Raw genomic sequence first — 19,982 nt, forward strand, 5'->3', positions numbered from 1 at the left:
AAAGAGGAGGAGGAAAGGAAGGGAGCAGGTATACTTATCAATACTTACAGTGCACAGGGCTAAGTACTTGACTTTCATCCTCTCATTTAATCCTCACAACCACCTTATAAAGTGGGTGCTATCATCACCCCCATTTTACACATGAAGAAAGTGGGGGTAGAGGGAAGGAAAAGGGAACTGCGTCTTTAGCCATTTAATTGATAGGAAGGGCCAGACCAGGGCACTCAATCCCTCGATGCACATTTGCTAAGTCCCTGCTCCCTGCCAGGTCCAGTGCTGAGCACGGAGATCGGAGAAATGAGACCCCGTCCTACCCTGGAGAATCCCACAGTCCCGACAGGTGATCAGCCTGCTACACACTCCTCAACTGCATGACCACTCAATCCACATCTTCTAGAAAGTCTGAGTCAGAAAACCAGTGTCCAGTTTGGTTACTTGGCTGGGAAGATTCCTTCAAGCAAGGAAAAAAAAATAGCAATATCAAAAATTAATATTTAATTAAAAATTAAAGTGTTCTATTTCCCAGCTGTTAATTATTAAATTCCACTGGCAATTCCAACATGTCAGGGACCCTAAGAAGCCAGGCGACAGTCTGAAAAAGTCAGGCTGTGGGGAGGAGGGGAATGGGGTGGGAGGATGAGATGGAGACCTGCTTCCTGAATGAACCTCTGCTCAAGACCCACAAACAAAGTGACAGAAAGTAGGCTGCACACGTGTGAGAGCTAGCATTGCCAGTGTCAACTGCCAGAGATGTCCAAGGTCACCAAGATGGGGCTCTGAAAGGAGGAAAAAGTGCCAGGAAAGACTTGGAGCTGCCCAAATGCCTTCCTTCCAAGCAAGACACCCACTGTGTTACGGTGGCTTAAGGGGCTCCACCAGCAGAGGCCAAAGGCTTCCCACAGAATAAAAGGGCCTCCAGAACCAAAACACACACCTACCTAAGTGATGGGTAGCTTTTTAATTTTATGTACTTATTTATGGGTACATCATGGTCCCCAAGGTTTGAGTAGAGGAAGTGTTAAAAGTCTATGAATCATGCAGCAGGTCAAAAAAGATGTGGAATGCATATAATGTGTTATTTACTGAACTCCTTTGAAGCAGCAGCACGCGAGACAGTGATCCAGCAAAGAACTGATGACGACATGAACAAGACTGGTGGCTGTGGAATGGAGAGAAGGAGATGATGTGGGAAGAATTTTAGAGGACGAATTAATGAATTAGACTGTGGGGTGGATGGAGGAAAAGGATAAATTGGAGAGCTCTCCTAGACTCTGGCTTGAGATGGGAAATGAGAAGAACAAGGATGGGGTGGAATCGAGAAATCCATTTGGGTCATGTGAGACATGCAGAGATGTCAAGCAGTCAGTTGGACATAAGTCAGGGCTCAGAGGAAACCTTTGGGCTAAAGATACAAATGTGGGAGTCATTCTCATGCGCTTGGTATCTAATACGATGGAAATGGATGAGGGCACATTGGTAGATGGTGTGTAGAGAAAAGAGATGGGAATACTGGACTTAACCTCCACAAACTCTAATATTTGATAGCTGAGAAGGGGGGCAGAGGCCCCTATCAAGGAGAATGAGAAGGGAGAATGGAAAAGGAGAAGGAAAATTAAGAGGATATGGTGTCATAGAAGCTAAGAGATCTTGACATGGAAATGTGTACAAAATATACTGTAATATGTTTTAGGTAGTTTATAGGAAAGGATATATTTATATAAATATATTTATTTTTTCATTCAATCATTTAACTAATCATTGATTTACGCAGGAAATGGACTTTGGTGCCCTGAGAACCTTGAGATTTGGTGCCGCAGCAAACCCATATTTTTTAGATATCTGCTGGCCATTCGTTTAGAGGTAAAGCTGAGCCATGCGTGGGGGAGAGTGGAGAAAGTGAAAGCTGGTGGCTGCGATCTTTCTGTCTTCTCTGTGTCCAGTAATTCAGTCCTGGCCCCACCTCCCAAGTCCCTCTCAGCAAAGCACAAGTGCCGCAGCAAAAGTGGGCCACCCTCCTTAGAAGGGAGCTTGGTGACCGTCTCTGGCTCATCCATCCCACCCCTTGGGGATCTCCCCCCACAACATACACATCTAAGGGGTTTATCAAAGCTACAATCTTTCATATTCTTACATTTCCAGTAACAGTTTAGCATCTTATAGATGGCTGCCGTGTTGTCCAGCTCATCAAATGACACATGAGGATAATGTGTCCAAAATGCCCATCCTTCCACGCTGGTGTGGACCCCCTATCCCAAAACAATAAGAGAAGTTGCCAGAACATATTCAGTCTTTCCAGAGCCCAAGATCCCTCACAGTGGAATAGATGCTACTCACTCCCGATCCTCCTCCTACCTCTACAGCTGTTCCTCCTCCTTTCCACACTTCACTTCCTCCACCAGCCCTTTAAATGCTGATACCAGAGAGGATTTGGTTGTACTCCTCTGCCTGGGTGGCCTCATGCAGGCTTATAGATCCCACTGCCACCTGTACCCTGATGGCTCCTCATCCTACATCTCTACCACGTATCTGCTGAGCTCACGGGCACTGCCATAGACAAACTGTCTGTGTCCTCCCCAACTTCATATGTTGAAACCTAATCCCCAGTGTGATGGTATTTGGAGGTGGGGCCTTTGGGAGGTGATTAGGTCATGAGGGTAGAGCCCTCATGAATGGGATTAGTGCCCTTATGAAAGAGACCCCAGAGAGCTCCCTTGCCCCTTTTGCCATGTGAGGCCACAGTGAGAAGATGGCTGTCTATGAACCAGGAAGTGTGTTCTCACTGACATCAAATCTGCTGGTGCCTTGATCTTGGACTTCCCAGCCTCCAGAACTGTAAGAAGTAAGTTTCAGTTATTTATAAGACACCCAGTCTATGGTATCTTGTTATAGCAGCCTGAACGGACTAAGACAGGCACCCTGTGACTCTCCATCCAGATGCCCCACAAGTACTTGAATCCACATACATCCCTAATTGAGCTCATCACCTCCTCCCACTCCCAGATCTGCGTCCCCTCCTCCAGTCCCTTTCCTGGTCAATGGCACCAACATCCACCAATCGCTCAGGCCTCACGGTCATCCTGGACAGCTCCCACCTCCTTATTTCTCAAACCACATCCTTCTCAGTCAGGTGGATCACACCTCCTTACCAATCTTGGCAAATACTAGTTTCACATCTCGAGCCCCTAGAAGACTGTGAACTTCTTGAATATAACCATGTTGATTGACTTCTCTTGTCTCCCATGCCTAACACAATGGCTAGTACAGAATTTTTAACCACGATTCACAGTGAGAAATACATTTTATGTCCCACCAAACACATGCACAGACATATATACACAGAAACCAAAATTCCTCAAGTGCAGCGTTGGTGGTATGGTAATGAGCACAGCTGCCTTCCAAAATTCCACTAAACAATATTTATCTTTACCTCATGGGATGCCCTCTGATTTTCTATTTGATTTCAATTTTTTTAAAAAGCTCGTTTTGACCCATTAAGCTAGTTTCTAAACATATTAATGGATAGTGACCGGTAGTTTGAAAAACACCAGCTAGCATATCATAGGCATTTGATAGACATTTGTCGGATGTTTGCTTAATGAATGCATGCATGGCCCAATGAGATATTTTATCATCACTGCCATTTTACAGATGAGTTACCTGAATCTCAGAGAGAATTTTCTTGCTTTGACTTTAAACTCTGCAGCTTTCCACAACACTAGATGGCCTGTAAGACCCCATCCAGCCCTAGCATTTTGTGATTCATCTGCTACCATTGGTCAATTACTGTCAGAATTACTGTGTTATTGCTCAAGCATTTGAGTCAAAACATCCAGACTCCCCGTTTCTCATCTAATCTGTTGTTAAAGGTCTAATAGATGCTAAGACTCTTTCTCCCCAATCTGGAATGTTCTCAATGGTGCTGTTGCCTACACCGCCCCACCACCTCCTGCTGAACTGTGATTTACTGCACAGAGGGCAACGCTTCTTTTCTTACTGTGGATTAAACCAGTCGGAGAGCTGAAGCTCTTCTTCGTTGTTCTCCTTTTCTTTGTCTATGTCTTCTTCTTCTTGGTAATTATGGATCCTACATACAAAGGGAAAGCAAGCTGAGTAAGGCAGGGAGGGCGATCAATGGTGTCGGGACAGTCGGTGAATATCTCGTGAAAACGCGTTCTGAGGTGGAGAACACGTGCGCCAAGTGAATGTCTGGAGAAAGGTTCTGATCCTAAATGTTTCCTCATAAAGACATTGATGAAAAGGTGCAGTACTCACTTCCTTATTATCCTTCTAAATCAGTATGGTTAGCAATTTAATGATCCAGCATCCCTCAGGTTATTTCAGGGGGCAGGGGGAACTTGATAAAAGAGTCCTCACAAGAACATTGTAGCTTAAGATAGTCTTCCCTGCAATCTAACCTTCAGCCCAAGCCTCACTCATCCCCAAGTTAAAAGGAAAAAACAAAAACAACAAAAAAACAAACTTAATGTCCTAGTCCCAACCACGAAACAGAGTCCCTGTATGATTTCAATAAGCAAGAAAGACGGGTGTCTGAGAAGGTCATGACTGATACAGTCTTATTTGGACTCTCTATAAGCGTTGGGTGGACAAACATAGATGGTCGTCCCACCGCCTTACCCATTGTTAAACCAGCTCGAAAACCACCAGCCCTTCTGAGTGCTGCTGCCACCAACTTCTGGGCTTCTAAAGAGTGAAAAAGATGACAAGTATTTTTAGAAAATGAGGCAGTCCCAAACTGGGGGGTTTCCAACCTCTTTTTATGACAGAAAGTAACTTAAAAAAATTTTATTTTAAAACCACCAGTTCATAAAACAGAAGTGAAGCTGCTGTAGCTGAAGGACAGAAGATGGACCTGACACTACCTGGACCTCCCCACCCTTGGGCAGCCCCCAGAACTCAGCTCATGATCCAAGGAGCCCTGGCAGAGAGACAAGGAGAGAGAGAGAATGACAAGTTGGAGGCATTGATACATAAACTGGAGACCTGGGCTGCCACTTACTAGTCGTGTGACTGTGATAGGACATTTTCCTCTCTGACTCTCGATTTTCTTCTCCAAAAAGTGAGAAAATAATAATAATATAATAATAAACCTACCATGAAGGTAGACTAAATGAATTAGGATACATTAAAGAGCTTTATATGTTGAAAATTACAGTAACGAGTTGTAATCTTAATTAAAAAAAAAAAAAAAGCCAGTGCACATTTCCAAGAATGATCTCTTTTGCTAAACTCGGAGAACTCAGGGTGCTACAAAGGTCAGCAGTGACAGCCGCCGGGAATCTGAAGGTCTCTGAACCAGCAACTCAAGAAACTGTAATGAGAAGCCACGTTCCCACCCACATGCGGAAGCTCCCACACTCTCTCATTGTGAGAATCTCTCCAGGGTCAAGATGGGGGCCTTCTGGAGGAGGGAAAAGAGGAGGAAGCAGGAGAGGCAACGCCCTTCTGTTAGACAAATAAGGTGATGATGCATGAACAGAAGTAATAGTATTAAGAAACCTGTTTTAAAGCCCATCTACTTTTAGGAAGATGGATGGTTTACTATTAAGGTGTCGTTTGAATAAACAGGGAAACAATATATGAATAAACAAAAGTGAACAGAAAGAGGGGCCGGCCAGTGGCGTAGTGGTTAAGAGCGCGTGCTCCGCTGCGGTGGCCCGGGGTTCGCAGGTTTGGATCCAGGGCGCGCGCCGATGCACCGCTTGTCAGGCCATGCTGTGGCGGCGTCCCATGTAAAGAGGAGGAAGATGGGCATGGATATTAGCCCAGGGTCAGTCTTCCTCAGCAAAAAGAGGAGGATTGGCAGATGTTAGCTCAGGGCCAAGCTTCCTCACAAAAAAAAAGGGTGGGGGGTGCAGAAAGAGAAATATTTATTCCCTCGGGTAAGTATTTTCATATGACCTCCTTCATGGCAGCCACTCGTGAGAATAAAGGTTTTACCGTTATTTTCATTTATAGCTGAGATCTTGGCTGGGTGGGTTTGGACAAATTGCCAAGATCCCATGGCATTTTGTCAGCATAAAAGCCTGGATTTAACACCAGCGGGTAAATAATATCAGAAATGAAGGCTGAGGAAAGTACAAGCAGTTAAGCACAACACTTTGCTCTGAGCTTGCTGGAAACCAAGCCAAAGATAAAAAAAGGAAGGCTTACATAGTTCTCACTGCCTTTAATAATAATAATAATAATAGTAATAATAATACACACACTAGTTCATCAGGAGACCCAAACTTTTTTCCTGAGCCTTTGTCTCAAAAAAATTTCTTGCAAGGGTCTTTATACAACATATACTGGGCAGCATAAGGGACAATATCTACCCTCATTCTTTTTATCAGGAAGGCAGGAATGTTCTCCAAATGACACCACTTAAAGAGACCCTTGATGAGATGCAAGGGCAAAACACAAGTGGTGGTTCTATAAAGACAGGTGTAGGGAGCCAGGGGAATGCAGTCCAGATCTCTGGGAACCCACCCTCCCCTCCACCTTTGACCAGAGCTCCATCACCAGCTGTTGTGTCAAGAATGGACTGTAGTGGGGGGCAAGAGTGAATGTGGGACCATCCCATAGATATCTAGAATTCAAAGCACTTACTTTGAGTGATATATCCACAAGAAAGAGCCTTCTGGGCTAAAAGGAAACAAGAAATAAAAACGTATCATGTTACTTTTAATTCTGAGAAAAGCTATTTGCAACCACTATCATTGAAGCCCTGAGCTGAGTTGAGAGCCTGGGTTTTAGCTAAGTTTCCACCTTCCTTTGATATCAAGAGACTGGGAATTTCCACTTGCCTTCACTTCAGGATTACCCAGAACAAGGGGTGGGAAGGAGGTCTTTGAGACTCTCAAATCTCAGATAAAAAAAAACATGACAGCCCTCCATTGTCCGGGGTGACTTCAATGAGGGAGAGAGGCTCCAGAGATGGCTCACCTACTCAGGAACACCATGGCCCAGCCATCCCTCAGGCTTTATCTTCCCCCCCAGAAAACAAAACAGCGACTGCAGAGTCTAATGCCACGTCCAGCTCAGAGCCTTCTACAGAGCAGTCTCAAAAGGCACTTCTTGAGCTAAGAAAGGCAGTGAGACCATCTTAAGGCACCTACGGGACTGGGCCAATGAATGTATGACCCCTCTAGTGGACCATCTCCATTCATTCAACAAAGACTTGCTGAGCATGATATGTCAAGTGCTCGGGATCCAGTGTTGGCTAAGACAGACATAGTCTGTATTGTAACCACGGGCCCTCTAGGACCATTTCAACTGACCCCATCTTATCAACAGAGTAGTTTAGAGTAGTTTTTCAGGAACTGAGACCCCCTGTCCAGTTTAGGCCAGTTGAGACCACCAGCCCATCAACTGGGCCTGTGCAAATGCCCAATAAGTGACACTTTTGATGTCAAAGGGCTGAAAACTCCACCCTCAGATCATGCTAGCACCACCATTTTCTAAACGTGTGTCCTATGAAGAGCCATGAAGCTTGACCATGCTTGTGCAGATCATCAATTACCTCACTTCTCCTCACCTCCAATCATCTATCACCACATTTCAGACTGCCCTTCCCTTCATCCCATAAATTTTGCCCCAAGCCCTGGATCAGGGAGACAGATCTGAGAGCTGATGCTTCTTGCCTCCTTGCAGATCGATCTAGCAATAAAGCTGATTTCTTTTCCCAAAAGCTGACGCCATAATAATTGGGGTTTTTTAATGCACATCGGGTAGGAGAATCCCATTTTTGTGCAGTGACACTGTGTGTGCTTGTGGCACAGACAATTTAGTAGAGAAGGCAGACCCTATTCAGAAAATCACACAGATACAGGACTTCAAACTCCATGAAGGGCTACAAAAAAAAAAAATCGTAACTATGAGCACTTAACAGGAAGACCTGGAAATCTTCCCAGAGGAGGTGATAATGTTTTAGCTGAGTTCTGAAGGGTAAATAGGAGTTCAGGTGAAGAAGAAGGAGGAAAAATTTACCAGATAGAGTGGAAAAATATGCAAAGGCCCTGAGGAAGGAAGGAGGCATTTAAATAGGCAAGGAAATAAAAGAGAAGTAGCCAGAGCCCAGATCTTGCTGGGACCTACTGGGGATTTTGCCTTTGAAGTGTTTTAAGCAAGGGAGAGACAGGGTCTTATTTGCATCTGAAAATGGTCACTGGACAATAGATGGTAGAGATTGTAAGCGTAAATGTGGGTGACCATTTAGGAGGTGATGGCAGTGGTCCAGGCACAGATCCAAGCAGCTGTGGAGATGGAGGGAGAGAACTGCCCTGACTTGAGAGACATTTTGGGGGTACAGCGACAGGATTCGTCATAGTGGATTACTCCATTCTCTGTGCAGGGAAGCTGTGCCCGAATGCTAAGCCTTACGTGCTCACTTCTCCAGCCTGTGAATAAAAGAGATGTAGCCTGGAAAAAAGAGGTCTGGACTTGGGCTAAGGCACTTGCCCTGGCTCAGCCCCTGCTTGGCCCCAGCTCTCTCATCTCCGAAAAAAATAAATGACTAATAGTTGCTTCAGACTCCTGCCAAGGCTCCTTAACCTCTTATCCCTCCTCCTGCCTCCTCCTGCTGCTGGGAGTCCACATCTCATTGGAGGAATAAAATGTAAGCCCTCTCACCGCCTATGGTTTTCCTTTGGAGCTCAGTACACATGGACCAACCTCTGAAGTTCCTTGTTTCTATATCGATTCTGACAATATTCATAATAGCTAATACTTGGCCAGGCGCTGTTCTAAGCAATGTACATATATCAGCTCATTGAATCCTCACAACAATCAATGAAGTAGGTTCTATTCTTCCTCATCCTACAGAGGCTCAGAGGCATTAGGTGATTTGGTCAAGGTCACACTGCTAAGTGAGGAGCAGAACCAGTATTTGAACCTGAGGAATCTGACTCCAGATCCTACAAGTGGGGGAAGGGAGAGGGGAAAGAGGGGGAGAACCCACATGAATCCAGCACTCAGACACCCCCCTGGAACTCAGGGCATCAATTTGTAGGTTCAGACTCACCACCTTGTCACATCTCTTTAATAATCCCTCCTTCTTCCCCTCCTCACCCTCCTCTCCCAGAATCCTTCAGCATCTCAGCGGTCACAGAAATATCCACTCTGCAGTGTACAGCATTTAACATGTACTCATCCTTCAAGGCACAGCTCAAATGTCACCTCTGCTGTGCCTTGCTTGATCCAATCCTAGCCCATTGCCTGGCAGATAGTAGGTGCTCAACAAATATTTATAAATGAATGCAAAAAATAGATCCCCTCTAAGCCAAACATGAGTTTTACCTCCTGGAACTCTCACAGTTCCTTTTCTCTACCCCTGATATCCTTCCTCTACTTCGTATCATTGATTATTTACACACATGTCTTCTTGCTCCATCTAGATCACAACCCCTTGAGGGGAGGAGTTCTACTTGGTTCACATTGTATCCCTCACAGCACTCGGCATAGACAAGTAGCTCGAGGAGTCCTGAACTATGGATCAGAAGTTCTGCGTTCTAGTTAGCACGTGGACATTAATTCATGGTTAAGTCAGTTCACCTATTTAGTCTTCACTTTGTCACTTGAAAAATGGGAATCCCTCCACTAAAGGAAAGGGTGTGCAGTGGGTAAGTAAATAGGCTACAGTCAGACACCCTGGACCAAAATCCTCCTGAAAATGTGACCTTGAACATTAACATTGACATTGTGGAGACTCAGTGTTTCTCATCTAGAAACTTAGACTAATATTTATATTGCAGGGCAATCAGAAGAGCTCGAGGGAATGTGTAGTGCAGTTCCTGGCACATGCCAACACTCAATATCTAGTAGCCGCTATCCTCGTAATCACTATCACCTTCTTTATTATTTTATTATGACTTTTAAAGTTTCCTCCAGCTCTAAAATTCTGAGATCTTTTTTTAATCTAGCCTCAAATCAAACAGTGTCCTGGATGACATTCTTTCAGGATGCTCTACTGACAACAGTTCTATGTACTAATCGGTTGATGTGTTTGATTGGGTTATTTTGAAATCCTTACTAGCTCAATGCTGCCCACCTGTCTAATGTCAGTGCCCTCAGTTCACCGCAAACCATCACATGGCCAATTCACAAGGTGGCAAAGGATCTGCTGCCTTTTAAGCCTCTTGCAGACGTTCAAGTAGATTCCTCATATTGCAGAATGATGTGGTCACAGTCTTGAGTGCCAGACGACGGCCCTGAAGAGCAGCCAGAACCTGCTCTGGCCACTGTGCAGAGACAGTGTGCCCGGCACTGCAAAATAACCCTCGTTATGGGAGGTCAGTGCCAAAATGCACATTTGGGCCTTTGGCTCCCAAATTTTAATTTTGTGACCGCCCGGAATATGGAAGTACAACTCTGGCTGAGATTCAAAACACCGAGGTTATGCAATCGAGCCTTCAGAGCTTGAAGGTCATCCACACGAGCATTTCAACTCAGGGCAGGAAACCCAAAGGACGTTTGTCCTTCTCTTGGATTCTTCCAACTGCTAGAGCTCTTCCTTCTATTTGTCAAGATCCGCGGTCCTGTTTGGCCCCCTGGGGCAGAGGATGAGATGATGATGGCAGCTAGCGTGTACTGAATGCTTATTGAGTTCCAGGCTTTGCCCTAAATGCTTCATACACCATAACTTATTTAATACTCCCAACAACCCTAGGAAGCAGGGACTATTATTATTCCCATTTTTAAAGGTAGGGAAACTGAGGAACAGAGTGGTTGAGTAACTTGCCCAAGGTCACAGAGGAGGTAAGTGGTAGTATAGGACCAGCCCCAGACAGCCTAGCTCTAGACTCCAGCAAGGGTATTTCCTCAGCCATCAAGTACCAAAGGGAGCCCCAGGGTCCTTGCACGTAACTCTGAGTCATCTTTCCTTTGGACTAAATACCCTCAGTTTCCTGAATTTGAAAGACCTGGTTTGTAGACCCCTTTAACTTGGCCGCACTCTAGCTGGCCAAGTTTTCTTAAAATGAGTTGTTCAGAATGAAACAGAGTAACACTCCAGAAGTGGTTAGATCTATGCAGCACCCCAGGTAATAAAAGCTCCCGTATTCTGGAGAGTCCTCCTTCTATTGATGGACCTAAAGGTACAGTTCCTTTTTTAGTAGCCAAGATGGTCCTGCTGGCTCATCAAACCTTAGAATTTAAAAATTGAAAGAGATATTGACATGTTAAACCAGGCCATCATCTTGAACTTGGGGGCTACTTAAACACTTCACCATGAAAATATTAATGGTGCTGTAGGGGAGCAGAATTTGCCACCCCAAAAGGCGTCTCTTTGGCTTGAGGATTATTTGAGGCTGATTATTTTTAAGAACAAAAGGCTCAGGAAGAAACTTTGATCTTCCCCTTATCTGCCTAGAAGAATTTAAGAGGGAAGGCCTGTTCCAGGAAGGAGCTATCACCATAGACAACCTATAATATGATGTGAACTAGATATGGTAGACAGGGAGGAACCTAGCAAGGCCATTTGATTGAAGTCCTCTCTGTGTCCCTCTGTCCCTAGATAGCCCAACAAACATTTGTTTACCAAGTATTAATTCTTTACAAATTCCTGTAAATTGCCTCCTTTCCCTTTGAAGGCCCAGATCCCTGCCCCTTCTCCTTAGTCCAGAATGACACGTATATCTCCTTTTGCCTGTCTTCGGAACTTTTCGTGCTTATGTGAATTCTCCATGTGCACCTATTGAACTTTGATTTTCTGCTGTTAACCTGCCTCACATCATTTTAATTATTCGAGCAGCCATGAGAACCGTGAGGGGAAGGGGGGCATTTTCCCCTCCCCCACAGCGCTGAGATGGCTCTGCCTGCCCAGAGTCATACAGTGGACTTTTTGAATGAAAGGCTGAGCTGTACCAGCACCTCTTAAGTCAAAGGCATCATGCACTTTTTGTAGCTGCTTGCAAAGATTTCTTCCTGTCAGAAGCCTCTCCAACTGGAATCTCTGAGGCATTGTAGTTTCCAAAAACACAGAAGCAGCTCTTACATTTGGGGTGAATCCATGGATGAATCTGAAAACTCAGAAATGTTTAATTCATTTTGCTTTCCAGAGTTAAAAAAAACAAAACAAAACACCCCAAAGTTTTAGCCAGGCACAAATGAATCACCAACGACTCAGTGTATTTTGCAGCAAAAGTCAACAACTTGAGTTGCTCTTTGAAACTCTGCAAATATCTTAGGATTGCAAAAATCAGGTTGGATTTCTCATGGTACTCCTATCTGAAATTTCTTAAGGTAATTTCTGTATGGTCGTATAAATAATTTAAAATTACATTTTGGACTTAATACAATCTTACTGTTTCTGGACCTAGCCTACCCAGAACTGCAAAGGTATAAAAATTAAGACATTAGGAACATGGCAGGAAGGAAGATAATTAATTAGCCAGGAGGTACTTGGAGATCTAATAATTTTAAAGACAGTCCAGGGCTCAGGGATACAGGAAGGGTGGAATCTCTCTTCTTTATGGTTCCAGCTAATCCTAATTTTAATTCAACCTGGTGACTTGGTTAATACCAGGAGATTAGAGTCAAAGCCATACTTTCATCAACATCATTTCATCATGTTTCATAATTACCTGTGGATATATTCCCAAAACACAACAATTACAGTTGAGGCAACCAGCATTGACAGAATCACTTTTCCTTTGACACTCATTATTTTCACCTGGGAAAAAAGAAGAGGGGAAAAATAGATTAAATAAATCCAGAGCAAGATAATGGTTTTTAAGAAATGCTTCTACCCATATCTTCTCTAAAAGGATCCGTTTTATACGAATATTTAACTAGAGCTACTGAGTGTCTTCTACTTTAAATTGCATAGGTCTGCAATGGCAAATTAGGCTAATTCAACGCGTAGATAGGGTGGCTTGTGTTGACAAGGATGTTAAGGCCACTTTGGGGCTCAGATGGAAAGTATCCTGACTAATCATGAGGGCCACCATGGATGTGGGAGCGGGAGGGAATAACTGTAAATGGTTCCCATGGACTCCAGCTGCCTCTGACTCATATCGCCCCACCTGTCGGCATACGACGGAGGGGAAGCATCCATTCCCTAGCTCTGCAGACCTTGATATACTGACTACATGCCCCATGTTCAGAGGGGAAAACGACCCTGGTCCTTTACAATCTAGGCTTACCCACTTCCCAGCTCCATCCAGCTTTTCCCCACCACACCCACAAGCAAGCATACAATTGGCACAGAGTAGGTATATGAATATTTCTTGATTGCTGCATGAAATTGTGGTTGAAGGGAGAGGGATGCTGGGTGGAGAATAACAGGTTGGGAAGTACTTTAATTCAGGTGGTCGGGGAAGGCCTTTCTGGGGAGGTGACTTTAAAGCTTTCCTAGGGATGAAGACAGGATGGAAAAGGATGAAAAGCACCGTGAGAAGGGACGAGAATATTTGGGAACAGCACTGTTACAGGCTGACAGGAGAGAAAGCTTCTTATGTTTGAAAAAAAAAAAAAAAGCAAAAAACCTGAACAAGAAAATAATACTGCAGTTCTCTCACCTCAGAGTGGCTGGAACAAGGGAGCGGTGGTGGTCGGCAGTCAGAGGGTGGACAGGGGCAGACAGGGTCTGGAAACGCGTGGGAAGAGGGGTGGGGAGCCACAAAAGCATCTGAAGCTGGAGAATCACCTGATCTAGCTTCATTCAGAGAGCCCTGCCTGGGTGCTAGGGTGTTGAGAAGGAACAAGGGCAGACGTGGGACAGGAAATGGCAGACTATTCTAATGGCCAAAAAGAGGGGATGGCCTGTGCTAAAAAGGTGGCTTAATTCAAATTATGCTTTGGAGAGAGGATTTGGCTGGTAATTTAGACATCAGGAATGAGGGAGAGGAAGAAGCAAGGTTTCTGCTTGAGCAGGTAGGCTGTAGCATTTCCTCAGATGGGCTGGAGGAGGAGCAGGTTTGGGGCATAAGAATCATGAATTCCCTTTGGGACATGTTAATCTCAAGCAGCGTGTGAACCCCTAAATTGAGAAGATCAGTAGGCAAGTGGACATTCAAGTCTGAAGTTCATTGGAGGGATGTGGGCGGGACATGCAATTGGAGGTATTGTCCATGGACCATGGACGGTATTTAACTTGAAAGGAATGAGTTCTATTGCTTAGGGAAAGAATGCAGAGAGAGAAAAGGAAGGAAGAGGGCCCTGGGCTGAAGCTGACATGCAGAGATAGGATAGAGGAGGAGATGAGAAGGAGAGGCCCAGGAGGTGAGAGGAAAACCAAGAACATGGACGCCTGGAAGCCACGAGGAGAGAGTGGCCAGCTGTGCCATTCATTAAGTGTCGTTGCCTTTGTGCAGCCACTCCCCCACCCCCACCCCCCGACCACCAGCACAGTGCCCTTTCTCTCCTTGGGCTCCCCCATCACTCTATTCACACTGCTATACACATTGCTTTGGAAGGCAGTTCACATGGAACATCCACATATGCCTCTGTCTCCTCTACTGGTTAGTCTGAGCTTCCTGAGGGCAGGAGGGATGGCCTATCCAACCCGGATCCCTAGTGCCCCACAAGGAGCAGATGAGCCTCTCTATAAATGTTTGCTGAGTGAATGAAATAAGATGAGAATGACACTGAAATCTGTCCCTTCAGGGGACAGGTTATTTTCCAATTCTTTTCAAAGAGGGTCCTTAGATGAGTCCAGTCTTGGATCTCATGTGCTACATCACCTTTATTATTAAATCCAGTTAAAGAAGAGAAAGGACAGGATTATCAGCCATGACACTCTTCCTCCTTACCTAGAAAGTGAGCTCTCTTTGGAAATGGAAAAGCCAGGGCTGAACTCAATGTTGTAACTCAACCTCCAGCTTTCAGACACAACTATGATGGGAGAGTCCAGAGACCCCGAGAAGATGGGCCTGCTGGGCCCCATGTAAACCTCAGTCTCGAGCTTTCTCTCTGTGTTTCCTGAGCTGGCACATATGGTCCAGGGCCCATGACAAAGTTAAAATATGTAGATGGCTGCATGCAGCTCAGGCCCACTGCTGGAAAAAGCCACTTGCAGTCTATGTCAATGCACTAGCATTGAGTGCTAGAAAAGCCCTGGGTTTGGGAGCAAACAGATCTGTATGGAGACTGTGGCCCCCTCTCCGTGCTGATGTCCTTACTCCCAGAGAAGTGTGGATGGTGATAAAACACATGGCCTTTGGAATGAGGTGGGAATTTTAGTCCCAACTCTGACATACGCAAAACTGGGTAACCCTGAATGTGTGGCAGTTCCTCAGGTCCTCATCTGCGACTCCAGAAAGCTCTGAAACCCAAAAGGCTTTTTGTGATTCAGTTAACATCGAGGCCCTAACTGACATGAGACTATTTGTAATCTTTATCCCTCTTCGTGAGACTGTTTAAACGTTTCTTTGCATAAATATTGAGGTATTTTATTATGTGGTGCTGCTGCACTGGGGGTGTTACATAATATATGATCTATAATCTGCATCCAAAAAGTTCTAAATTCCAACATATCTGGCCCTAGGCTTTCAGAAAAGGGATTGTGGATCCGTAATAAGTGATTTTAATTGATTTCCTTGTTTTTAAAATGGAGATAAAAATGGTGATAGTTGCAAGAGATAATGTCCATAAAATACTTAGCATCGTGCCTGGCACTTTATAACCGCTCAAAAAATACTGGTTCTCATTACTGGTATCCATAAAATGGGATGTTGGTATCCAATGAGATAGCACGGGGCCTGATACTTAGAAAGTGTTCAAAACATACTGGAGGGAAAGGAACGAAGGAGGGTTTTGGAATAAGAACATGTTATACAATGAAGTGCAAATAGATGCACATTTGGGACTCTAAAGGTTTATCCATCTGTTCCGTGCTGCAGCCTGACTAGGAGCTTCAGAAGTGGGATGAGTCTTTGATCAAGCCCGGCCCTGCTACAACACCGTGTGTGCTGAGGAGGTGCCAGCACTGCCGGATATGTGTCCCAAGCTTTACTAACCCCACCTGCTGAGGATCAAATGCAAATTGTTTCCCAGTCTAAGACATGTCAAACGGAGAAACAGGCCAACTCTCATGGTAGAGGACATTGAGGCTTACCTCAGGGAGAGCCCAAATCAGACACACCTCCTAATCCCCTCTCCAAATATCATTTCTTAATTTCGGAAATTAGCATCAGAGGCAACTCTTGAAGCCCATTTCTTTCTGGACTTCATAGATCGCTTGAATCTGCTGACTTTCTGCTGTGACCAGTCATCACTCTTGTTGGAGACTTATAATTGGAAGCTGCCCAAATGAGCCAATATTGCGTCCTTTAGCAAAGCACTAGAAATGGGTGTGCACATGCTTCCTGGAACATGGAATCCAGGTCTCCGGGGAAGGAAGCGTTGGCGGGTGGCCAACAGATCTTTTAAAACATTTTAATCTTTCTCTCTGGACAAAAATGAGGCATTTGGCAGCCAACGTGGTCTAAAAGTCCTTCTCTTATCTGTTTGTCTCTTTTCAAAACTGTATAATTCTGAAGATTGGTGGTTGACTATCTTACCCACCAAGCAGGAAATGTGACTTTGCTTCTAAATTCCCCATTTAGGGGGTAGAGCACAGAATTGGGACCTGCCTAATATGGGAAAGTGTAACTCCAGATCACCTGGGCCCCACTCCTCAGAGGACCTGGTGAACTCAGCCAGGCCCGGTTCCACTGGAGCCCTCCCACCATCTCTCAGGCCCTCTTGTCATGGGACTTGTGGTTTCTCTCTGCATCCACCCTACCACCCCCAGGGGCTGCTCCTTGGTCACTCCCAGACCTCAGCCCCTGCAACAGTTCCCAAATGAAACCACTCGCACACCCCTCCGGGAACAGGTGCAACTGTGCTAAAAACCTGGGGGCATTTCGCAAGGCAGGGTCACGTTGTAAAGCCTGTCGTTTCTCTACCTTCCTTGCTCCACCCTCCCCCTCCTCCTTTTCTGCTTCTGCTTTTCTGGACCTTCAGACAAACTTTCCATGTGGCCCAGAAATTAATTCTTCCTTACCCACCCCCAACTTGTCCCACACAGAACAGTTCACACACACACACCCCTTCAGAGAATCTCATAGTTCCACCCCAACTGGACTAAGTCAAGGTGTTCCTTCCAAACAGAATGCTCGCTGAAAGGAATTCTAATGGACCTTGTTTTCTCCATCTCATGTCAGGGGAAAAGGTGAACGTCTCAGCTGAATAACAGAGCGCTCAGGACCCCTGGAAAAGCCATTATCACAGGAGAGCAGGAATAGGGCAGGGGGGATGCAGTGGCAGAGGCAACCAAACTTTCCAGCAGGATAAAGAATCCTCCTGCTAGCCTGTGATTCCTCCCCCTGCCCCTGGAGCCAACCCCTCCTCCCCGCAATGCTGACCCTGCGAGCCTTAGTCACTTCTGGACCACTGTGGTGAGTCAAGGACACATAGGAGCTGTCAAGGAGAAGAGCAGGTAAGAGGGCGGGGGAGGGAGCAGGAACTAACTAGGTGCTAATGACCTTGGACAAAACTCCTATCTTTAGTCCTCCACTGTAATGTTTAGATCCAGTATTCCAGGTAGAAATTAGGCCAGCCCTAAGACTCTTAAACCCGCAGTCTTAGATGTATGCCTTGGGTATGTTCTCTGACCGTCTGAGCCCCAATTACACATGGAAAATGGCGCTTCAAACACCCTCCTCATAGGGTTCTTGAAGCGACAAAAGGACCCGGTGTTTCATTGCCTGGTGTCACTCAATGCTCCACACAGGGCAGCCATATGATGACGATGCTTTTTAGTGGGAGAGATTCAGAAATTCAGGCTCTGAAAGCAGAGCTGTGGCTTCTTCTGAGAGAGGAGTTTCGGACCTCCAGGGCAGTACCGCACAGAAGAGTCAAGGGTGAGCCCATCCCTTCACTGTGACAATTGTCACAATCAGCTCCCCTCCCCACTGCCCCCAGCTCAGAGCGCAGCTGCTCGTCACCTTTGCCCCCATTGCCTGGTGCTCAAGATGGGCAGGGAAGGAAGGTGAGGCTCATACTTGTAGCAGACCCGCAGGTCGGCCTCAGCTCCCACACACAGCCAGCTTTGTAACCTGGGGTCACAGGTTTCTCTGGCCTCAGTCTCCCCATCCATGAAACAAGTCCTTGGACTTAATTTTCCACGACAGGCATCCCTGTTTGACCCAAGATAGGGAGGAAAATTCAACCCCTGGGCTGGAATTCTCATTTGATGAGGGTAGCCAGGTAGGGCTCATCTTGCTGCAAGGGCCCGCATGGATTCCTTGAATTGATGATCAAATGACAGGGTTGGCAACCAACACAAGTTAAGTTGAACCCAGAGGCTAACTGATCGAGAAGCTAGTGAAGCCTAGGGTCAGGCCCCCTTGCAAGACTGGGCCTTATCTCTCCTTGGGGTGGGTAAGGCCCAAATGCTTCCCAGAGACAAGGAATACCTGGGGAAATCACTCCAGCCTTGGTGCCTGTCCTGCGGCTGCAGGCGGGGCCGAGGGACTGACTCCACTACCTGCACACCCACCTCAGTCCCAGTAACAACCTGCCCCAGGTGGACCTTGCTGAGCACCCAGGAGTCTCCCACTTTGATCCCAAGGAGAAGGAGCTAAACTAGATGCTGCTCTGCTGCCTGCTCAGGGGTCATGATGATCCAGGCCTCACAGCCACCTCATGCCCACCTCCCCCACCCCACCCAGGACCAAAGAGCTGAGTTCTGCAGCGCTCTGGCCCGAGCCACCCGAGCGAGAAACTGCCGAAAGATTTACGGATGTGGCATCGCCAATAACAAGTTGTGAAGCAGAAGGAAACTTTTCTAAACTCTCGGTAACAAAAAGTAACAGCTGATTAACCAGCTAGAGGCAAAACTGATTTGTCTTTCTTTTGTCTCTATAATCGTTTCAATAAAGAGGCAATCCAAGAGTATGCAGCCAAAGTATGGCAGGTGCATTAGATAGCTAAGTAATACTAAGCATTTTATATTATTTTCATGTCATTTTATTATGTTGTTTTCTGGATTTTGTCCTATTTGGAGTATTTGTCAGTTTTTGTTATTTGTTGTGATATGTCTTCTCATGTTCTAAATATTCACTTCCATGCGTAATACTGTATTTGCAACTTTGCATTCTTTTTCTGAAAGAGGGCCCTGAAATTGAATAAGTTTCAGGCCCTGCAACACTTGAATGCTCCCCAACTGAACTTAGGCCAGGCCCTGGGCTAAACACTTTACCAGCAGTCTCTCTGTTAAGTCTCACAACGACGCTGTGAAGTCACTCTATTATCCCCATTTACAGATATGAAAACAGAGGCTCAGAAAGGTTAAGTAACTTGTCCGATGTCACACAGCATAAAGTGGTGGAGGTGGGATTCAGGTCCAGGGAGTCAGCCCCCACTGCCCACTTTTAACCACTCTGTCCTCAGTAAACATGAAGGCTCATCCATGGACTAATCACCTGGGTCTCTTTGGCACATCTTCTCACTTTCCCTTTCATGATTATCATACAGCGACTGACCCAAAGCTAGCCAATCGCAGGCTAGACTCCCTGAGGGACTAGCTTCTCCTTGGACCAGCTGGTGAGCATTGGCTCAACTCCTCTGCCATGTCCAGGCACCTCCTGTGTGCCTGGGGTGGACTCTCCTCACGCACCCCGTCTTGTTCATCCCTCACCATGGTCAGAGCAGCGGCTTTTCAGCTGAGGAAACTGAGCTTCAGCAAAGGCTGAGGTCACTGGGCTCCCCCAGAAGGGGAGCCGAGTTTGAAGCAGACCCTCTGCCTCCCAGGCTCAGCTCTTGGTATGGGGATGGTGCTGGGGGAGAGTGCTGTTTTACCTTAAAACTTCTCTGTATTGGTGGGCATTGCAGAGAAATGCTCCCCATTGAAAGAAACATGGTACAAATCCTGAAAAAAAGAGCGCATGGAAGGCTGTTTCCAGTTATGTTTTTCATTAGGAGGGTCAGAGTAAACACAGACGAGGAGACTGAGAGACAGTTTCAGACTAAATTCACGACTGTCTCTCCAGCCACCGCCA

The 19,982-nt window shown here is 45.9% G+C and overlaps 1 protein-coding gene across 4 annotated transcripts in view; it reads right to left on the bottom strand.

The window, feature by feature from the left end:
• The window catches only part of GGTA1 (glycoprotein alpha-galactosyltransferase 1 (inactive)), a 67,541-nt gene that overhangs the window by 11,425 nt on the left and 36,134 nt on the right, over nucleotides 1-19,982 (bottom strand). For 3 of the 4 annotated variants that reach the window (XM_058523924.1, XM_058523925.1, XM_058523922.1), the window contains exons 1-5: nucleotides 19,783-19,848; nucleotides 12,582-12,670; nucleotides 6,610-6,645; nucleotides 4,636-4,701; nucleotides 3,995-4,084 (exon numbers count right to left, since the gene is read on the bottom strand). In XM_058523924.1, the coding sequence (XP_058379907.1) occupies nucleotides 3,995-4,084; nucleotides 4,636-4,701; nucleotides 6,610-6,645; nucleotides 12,582-12,670; nucleotides 19,783-19,842 (341 nt within the window). In that variant the 5' untranslated portion in view covers nucleotides 19,843-19,848. Of the gene's footprint in view, nucleotides 1-3,994; nucleotides 4,085-4,635; nucleotides 4,702-6,609; nucleotides 6,646-12,581; nucleotides 12,671-19,782; nucleotides 19,849-19,982 lie in introns of those variants that run through there. The other variant, XM_058523923.1, reaches the window with a different exon arrangement.

This window comes from Diceros bicornis, chromosome 28 (genome assembly GCF_020826845.1).
Source record: "Diceros bicornis minor isolate mBicDic1 chromosome 28, mDicBic1.mat.cur, whole genome shotgun sequence".
NCBI lineage: Eukaryota > Metazoa > Chordata > Mammalia > Perissodactyla > Rhinocerotidae > Diceros > Diceros bicornis.